At 44.8% G+C, this 8,374-nt stretch overlaps 1 protein-coding gene across 2 annotated transcripts in view; it reads left to right on the plus strand.

The window, feature by feature from the left end:
• Positions 1–8,030, plus strand: part of HABP4 (hyaluronan binding protein 4) — a 46,469-nt gene extending 38,439 nt beyond the window's left edge. For both annotated transcript variants that reach the window (XM_049894903.1, XM_049894904.1), the window contains exons 7-8: positions 4,800–4,985; positions 6,633–8,030. In XM_049894903.1, the coding sequence (XP_049750860.1) occupies positions 4,800–4,985; positions 6,633–6,689 (243 nt within the window). In that variant the 3' untranslated portion in view covers positions 6,690–8,030. The remainder of the gene's footprint in view (positions 1–4,799; positions 4,986–6,632) is intronic.
• Positions 8,031–8,374: the final 344 nt, after the last annotated feature.

An 8,374-nucleotide genomic window follows, 5' to 3' on the forward strand; every position in this document is an offset into this window, starting at 1 on the left:
TGCAGAATAGGAGCCAGTGGTGCATGGCAGTATATGCAGGCACTGTTGAAGTAACCTGCCATCCTGCAGGGGTGGGCCGCGAATTTCCTCTTCATTGCCAGGGGCTTATTTTTCATGGTTTGCTTTCAGCTCTTTATCGGATATCCCAGCTTTGAAGGGGGATGTTTCAGGAAAAGTATCTACCAGCATCTGTTGATAAGGATAACTGCAATTCATTTAATCACATCCTCTTTAAGTTACTGAACTTAAGGGTACAGTGAAGCATTCTGATTTTAGAATTTGCACAATTCAGTCAGAGTTATTTATTTGATACCAGTCCCTGTGTAGATGGTGGTGGTGAGCAGGCCCTTCCTCTGTACTGGATAATATTCATTCTTTCCGTTTTTGAAACTTGGAATTTTATAGTATGTAGATTTCTCTGTGTTGCCATTTATACTTTGGCTATTTGTGTTCTTTGAATGAAGGTCACTGATGATGCAGGACTTTCCCTCCCACCCCGTCTTGTTTTGGCCAGTTCAAGCTCTTAGAAGCCTTACTGATAAGCTTTGAGCTGCTCCACTGGAAATAACTTTTGTGTAGACATACGAAGCCAAAGCCTCATTCTCTTAGAGATCTCTGTGAGGATTTTTACAAGTCCGTCAGCTAGCTGGGTTGGTTCTTTTGCTATCCACTTTCTTTGTTCTTTTTTTTCTGGGACATTGTAAATAAAGCTTTGCCTAAAGCAAATGCACTGTCAGGATGTTAAATGTGCAGCTGACATGTTAGGTAAAAATAGCATTGGCGCTTCCTTAATCCACACCAGATCCATCCTCCCTGGCTCCAGAGGTCTCCTGGAATATCTGAAGCAGCTGAGTTAGCTGAGTCGCTGAGTTTGGTCTCAGCAAAGGACACAACATCTTTGGTCCTTGTTAATCTTGTGGCATTGAAGATTTCAGCCAGGAATTGTTCTTAAAGCAACATAAGCCAAATGTTGGAGGCACTAGTTCATTTTGTTCTGAGTGCCCTGGAGATGGAAGCATGAGAATAATACCTCTTGTCTGTCTAGAGCACTGTTGTTTGGGAAGTGTAGACCTAACAGGGATTCTGAAGCGAGCTGGGTATTGCAGCACTTCCCCTGGGGCCACACACAGCTATGCACAGGAGCCAAGCCTCTGACCATTGGTCCACCCTTCCTCCCATTACACCTTGTCTCTTCTTACAGTGGCAGGGTGATCTGCAGCTCAGCTCCAGCAGGGCCCACTTAACCAACACTTCCCCTCTGATGCACACTGACAGCCAGTTGTTTTTCACCTGAGTGCCAGTGCTTCTGAAGAAAAACTGAGGATTGTTCTTGCCTTCAACTTTTTTTGCCACAAGACCTCATCTACATAAATCCTCTGTTTTACTTTAATCTTGAAGCTCTGAAAGGGGGGCCAGAGTGTTAAACATGAAACCTGTAATGAACAGTTGGCTGAAAGGGGTTGATGTGCTCGTGGAGGTATGATTCCTTTACCTGGGCACATAGTGGGAAGGCGCCACATAGTAGCACTTTGGAGATTCTCCTCCAAGGTCACTGGAATATTTTCTTTTCTGTAGGTGCGTGTTTTACTTAAAGGTAAGGGTTTTTTGTTTTTTGCTTTTTGTTTATCCTTAGTTATTAAGGTTTTTTTTGTTTGCATAACCTTTATTATGATTTGAACCACCATGTGTCTGTCAGTTTGTCATAATGTGGTGGCTTGCATGTTGCTGTGATGTTGGAAGCTTTGCCACAGGTATTTCAAATACCATCAGGGTCACCCATGTTGGACAGGTTTCAGCAGAGCTTCCAGACTAAGACAGACTAGGAAGAAGGACCTGGTAGTCTACTTCTGAAAAAATTGGCCAGTGAAAACCTTATAAAGAGCAGCAAAACATTGATAAAGTGCCGAAAGATGAGCCCCCCAGGTTGGAAGGCACTCAAAACACGACTGGGGAAGAGCTACCTCCTCAAAGTAGAGTTGACCTTAATGATGTAGATGGAGTCAAGTTTTCAGTACCTTCATTTGCTGGTGTGGCACAACTCAAAATGAGAAGAAACAGTTGCAAACATCCATTAATAATTGGAACCTGGGATGTATGAAGCATGAATCTAGGAAAATTGGAAATCGTCAAAAAATGAAATGGAACACATAAACATCAATATCCTAGGCATTAGTGAGCTGAAATGGACTGCTATTGGCCCTTTTGAATCAGACAATCATATGGTTTATTTGCCAGGAATGACAAATTGAGGCAAAAAGGAAGAAATGATGAAGTAAAAGAGCCGAATAGAAGATTTCAAAGGACAGCTCGAGAAGACAAAATATTATAATGAATGTGCAAAGACATGGAGATAGTAAACCAAAAGGGAAGAACACGCTCAGCATTTCTCAAGCTGAAAGAACTGAAGAAAAAATTCAAGCCTGTAGTTGCAATATTGATGGATTCTATGGGCAAAATATTGAGCAATGCAGGAAGAATCTAAAGAAGATGGAAGGAATACACAGTCACTGTACCAAAAAGAAATGGCTAACATTCAACCATTTCAGGAGGTAGCGTGTGACCAGGAACCGATGGTACTGAAGAAGTGGTCCAAGCCGCACTGAAGGCATTGGCAAAAAAACAAGGCTTCAGGAATGGACAGAATACCAGTTGAGATGTTTCAACAAATGTATGCAGCACTGGAAGTGGTCACTCATCTATGTCAAGAAATTTGGAAGACAGCTACCTGGACAACCGACTGGAAGAGATCCATATTTGTACACATTCCAAATAAAGGTGATCCAAGACAGTGCAGAAATTAGCAAACAATATCATCAATGTCACCCACAAGTAAAACATTGCTGAAGATCATTCAAAAGTGGCTGCAGCAGTATATTGTCAGGGAACTGCCAGAAACTCAGGGCGGATTCAGAAGAGGACGTGGAACAAGAGCTATCATTGCTTATATCACATGGATCTTGGCTGAAAGCAGAGAATACCAGAAAGATGTTTTTACCTCTGTTTTATTGACTGTTCAACTGTGTGGATCATAACAAATTATGGATAACATTTCGAAGGGGAATTCCAGAACACTTAATTGTGTGCATGAGGAACCTGTACTTAGACCGGAACAAGGGGATACCACATGGTTTAAAGTCAGGAAAGGTGTGCGTCAAGGTTGTATCCTTTCACCATACTTATTCAATCTGTATGCTGAGCAAATAATCTGAAAAGCTGAACTGTATGAAGAAGAATGGGACATCAGGATTGCAGGAAGACTCATTAACAACCTGTGATACGGAGATGACAACCCTGCTTGCTGAAAGTGAAGAGGACCTGAAGCAGTTACTGATGAAGATCAAAGACTATAGCCTTCAGTATGTTGAAAAGCAACTATGTCACTTTGAGGACTAAGGTGCGCCTGACCCAAGCCATGGTATTTTCAGTTGCCTCATATGCATGCAAAAGCTGGACAATGAATAAGGAAGACCAAAGAAGAATTGACACCTTTGAATTATGGTGTTATTGAAGAATATTGAATATACCGTGGACTGCCAGAAGAATGAACAAATCTGTCTTGGACGAAGCACAGCCAGAATGCTCCTTAGAAGCGAGGATGGCAAGACTTCATCTCACATACTTTGGACATGTTGTCAGTAGGGACCAGTCCCCGGAGAAAGACATCATGCTTAGTAGAGGGTCAGTGAAAGAGAAGACCCTCGGTGAGATGGATTGACGCAGTGGCTACAACAATGGGCTCAGGTGTAACAACAATTGTGAGGGAAGCTCAGGACTGGACCGTGTTTTGTTCTATTGTACGTAGGGTTGCTATGAATTGTAAATGACTCAACCGCATCTAACAACAACAGTGATTTGAAACCAAATCAAATTTGAGTGAGTTTAACATAATTTTCTTTGAATAAGAAATGAAAGTTTTAACCTTTTACAATAAAATGCACTTGTTCTAAAAGTTTAAATGAAGTAGTTTTTAAAAAGCAGCTTGATTTCTTTGTGCACACTGGTAACCACCCTTAGATATCCATAATCTCTGTTTTAACATTTCCATACATTCCTGGACAGGATTGTTTATCATAAATCATACAATTTTTAACACATGGTATTTGTTCAGTCAGAGGCCTTGGGTGGCGCAAACAGTTAATGCACTCAGCTGCATTTGGAGGTCCGGGTGCACACCCAGAGGTGCCTTGGAAGAAAGGCCTGGTGATCTACTGCCAAAAAATCAGCTATTGAAACCCCTGTGGAGCACAGTTTTACTCTGACACACGAGTTCGAGTCAGCTTGATGGCAACAAGTTATTTGTACAGTCAGCAGCCACGTTGAAAGAGTGTTTCCACCAAGTTCTATGCTAAGAAGGTGGTATTTACTGATCAAAGTAGCAGTTGTGAACAAATAAAACAAAAGATAAGCAGAAATTAAAACTTTTTAATCTCAGCAAAATACCTAGATCATTTCATTTTGATTGCTCTTAGTCATGTCAGTCTTACTTCTTAACCTGCTAAACTGGTAGAAATTTGGTCTCGCTTGAAATAGTAGTAAATTCAAAGATGTTTGGATTAGTTTGTGATTAGACTATGTGACTGCTAAATGCACAGAATTCACTTAGATCAGAACCAGCACAGCAGAGGGTCTTCTTCCCTCCCTGGCCCTGCAGCCCAGAGTGCCCTGGCGTACGTTCAGGAGGGCCTCCTTCTAGCCCTTGCTGTCCTCTGAGCCCCTGAGCAGCACATCACAGTGGCTTATCACTGACACCGGCTGACCTGGTGTTCATGGAGGTGGTTGGGCGCACTTGTGTGTTTCAGATGGTAAAGGATGACTATGAGGATGATTCCCACGTTTTCCGGAAAGCTGCCAACGACATCACATCCCAGCTGGAGATTAATTTTGGTAACCTCCCTCGTCCCGGGCGTGGAGCCAGAGGGGGCACACGGGGAGGCCGGGGAAGGATCAGAAGGGCAGAGAACTACGGACCCAGAGCAGAAGTGGTGGTAGGTGCTTGTTTCATAAATAGCGAATGGTTTTCTGAGGGTAATGAGAGGCAAGGAGGCCCTGGGCCTGCAGGATCTAATTTCAGAGGTCATCAGGCTCTGCAGTTGATTCCTCCAATCTAGTGTGCGTGTCTGATTCTGGGGTGTTGGGGAGTGACTTCAGGATCCTGGAGGAGCGTGGGATGCAGGCCGTGTGCAGCGCTGGCCTCCAGGGAGGTCCGCTGTCTGCAGGAATGCGCTCTCAGAACCACAGACACACACACACCTCACTGTGTCAGACAGGACCCCCTGCTTGGCGTCAAATCACATCTCCTGACAGTTGCTTACAGACTGCAGTTCAACTCTGTCTCCGGTGTGCCTGTACCCAGTCCTCTTAATGCCAGCTTCTGATGCCCTCAGGGTAAAGAAAAAATTCTTCCCAAGGCTCCAAGGCCCTTTGTGATCAACCTTAGCACCTTGCCAGATTCCCCTTCTCACTCAAACCATGCTTTCCCTCGGCCACACTGCTCTCCTGGTTCTTCAGACACGCATGTGCCTTACCCCACGGGGCCTTTGCAAGAGCTAGTCCTTCTCCTGCCCTTTGCCTGCTTAACTGGAACAGTTCTTTCTAACCACACTTCCTCAGAAAAGGCATCTCTGATCATACTTTCCTCCAGACCAGGTCAGGGCCTGTGAGCAGATCTTATTCCTTTTCTTTGAAGTGTTACCTCCACTTGTAATTGTGTTCTCATTGGTATGAGTACTGGTCAGTGTCTGCCTTCTCTACAATGGAGAACAGAAGCTACCTCTGCCTTTGCTCATTATTGGTTTCCCCTGCAGGCCTTGCCTCATGGGCAGGACGCACTGTCTCAGGAGCTGCATTCTGTGTTCATCCACTGAGGCCCATCTCAGGGAGAGCCTCCTCTCCCGGAAAACCTCGCCCACCCATGATGCCTGTTTTGCTGCCACATCCCACTAGATGCCCCTATCATGGCCCCCCAACTCCCAGGACATCTATTACTGAAGTTGCCATATTTTAACTTCCTCGGTTTGCCTTTCCCCCTAACTCTGGGAGCTTCCCAAGGCAGGACCTGTCTCCTCATCCTTCTTGTCGAGTGCTAAGCACAGAGGAAACATTCTGTGTGTTGGATGAAGGAAGGGCCAGATACAAAATGGGTCACTCAGTAAGGATGTGTGGGAAGTGGGTAGCCACCAGCCCTTTGTACGGGTGTAGAATCCACTCCGACCACCTTGATGGCTTGTCCGTGGGGTCTCAGCTCAACACGTTGGGGCAAGGACTGGAGGACAGCTTCCTCTCCTCCACTTTGAGGTCCTCTTGCTGCCATAGCAGTGACAGGAGGGTGTCCACCATCCTCCCTGTGGGGGTCCTCCCCTTATGGGCCCTTCCTGTGGGGGTCCTCTCCGTATGGATCCTCTCCGTGGGGGCCCTCCCCATCGGGGTCTTCCCTGTATGGCTGCTCCCTGTGGGGGTCCATGCAGCACTTGGCCTGCAGTTCAGGTTCACGACCTTCCTCTGCACCAGGGGCCTGACCCACCCCGAGTCACCGGGATAAGATTGGGCACCCACACGAGCAGTGTCTGCCTAAGTGCCAGCCATGTTGAGAATGGCTGAAACGACAGTTGATTTCAAAACTTTTTCTTCTCTAGACACAAGATGTTGCTCCAAACCCGGATGACCCTGAAGACTTTCCTGCCCTTGTGTGAAACAGCCTCATTTCCCTGGCAATGTAGGACAGCAGCGGCATACCTGTGAAGAGATTTTCCTTCTTGTGGGAAGAGTGTCAGACTCTAAGAACAATAGATGTTGCTTTTTGCCATGTAGTGTGAATTTGTTGCACTTTTTTGGTTTAGGGGTGTGGGGCAGGGATTTTTCCAGGTCCTCGGGAGAGGCAGTTCCATCAGGAGTTAGTCCGGTACTAACTAAGTTCAGAAATAATGTTTAAAATGTGTACATACAGATTGTATTGAATCCTCCACACAAGCATGGAGAGTCAAGTTAAGTTGTAAAATATAATCTATTACTGAGACTACAATCTATTATTGAGACTACTTGGTAAACTGTATAGTATCTGAAGGCTGTGTCCTTCAATATTAAAAAAAAAAAAAAGACACAACTTGAATCATTAATTTAAAGCAGTTACAGCTTAGTTTTCAGAGACCAAGACATTAAAATACAATTGTATTTTCTGTTGACTTGTAAATGTTGCACTCTCCTGGAAGTTTTTGAGTTCCGGTTTTCCTTTAATCAGTGATTTTGAACAGCTATTGTGCAGCCACTGGTTGCCACTCTGTGACAGAATTAGAAGAAGTATTGATTTTTTAGTGGTGACTTATTAAACTACCTCGTGGTTTCTGTGTGTATGTACACACACACAAACTTAGTATATATGCGCATAGTGTCTGGGTGGTCTTTAGGATGAGTAGTAAGTATGTGATTTTAAAATCAGGTTATTTAATCCACTAATCAAATGAGAAGGGGTCCTGGCAAAAACGTCACAGCATAAAGACAACACCATATCATTTTTTCCTTCAAAATTAGGTGTCAGAATTCAACAACTATGTACCAAATAGCTACTGAATACAAGGCCCCCCGTCCTTGCTCTGGGCCAGTCTTGTAAATAATTAACATTTATTGAGCACCTATATGCAGTTTTTCTCACTGGGTCCTGGTACCAGCTCTGCTGAGTCCTTATTTATTGCCTTTGGTGAAAGATTGGGTTGGGAGCCCCCAGAGCACCCCTTCTCAACAGCAGAGCCGAGAGACACTTGCAGAGCCCAAGCTCTTGTCAGCTGAGCTGCCTGAGAGGCTCCGAGTGGCCCAGGAAGGGGGCCGGAACAGAGGTGGAGGTGATACTCTCCCCTCTTTGCTGAGGAAACTAAGAGTATTGTTTGCCACTTGCCACCCAGTCAGTATGCTTATGTTGGGATTTGAACTTTGGTCTCAGGATCCATGCTTTTTTCCCACTTCACTACACTAGACTCTGAACTTGAACCCAAGTTGTAAATAAAGGTTGATATTCCCTCCTAACTTTGTGTATAGAAAATTGAATCCTCTTCGTCACACCCAGGTCAAGAGAGAATAGTAACAGGAAAAGGCCACAGTGGAAAGAAGAGTCTTGGGTTTGTGCAATCATCGAAGCTGAGCCCCTAGCCCTGTTACAGTCAGTCAAGAATGTTTGCTTTGGGTCATAGCCCATTTTGGGGCCTGCTATTAATACCCAAGTACTCCAGTATAGTAGTTGATTCTTTTATTCTCTCTCCCTGGGAGAGTTCTGCTCACTCTCCCTGAAGCGAATGCCAAGTTGTAGGAAATCTTGTGTGTGAATGTCAGGCTCAGCCACCGCGGTCGGCTGGTGCCACGTGGGGCTGTCACTGCTCAGCAGGTTTGA

Source organism: Elephas maximus, chromosome 9 (assembly GCF_024166365.1).
Source record: "Elephas maximus indicus isolate mEleMax1 chromosome 9, mEleMax1 primary haplotype, whole genome shotgun sequence".
Lineage (NCBI taxonomy): Eukaryota > Metazoa > Chordata > Mammalia > Proboscidea > Elephantidae > Elephas > Elephas maximus.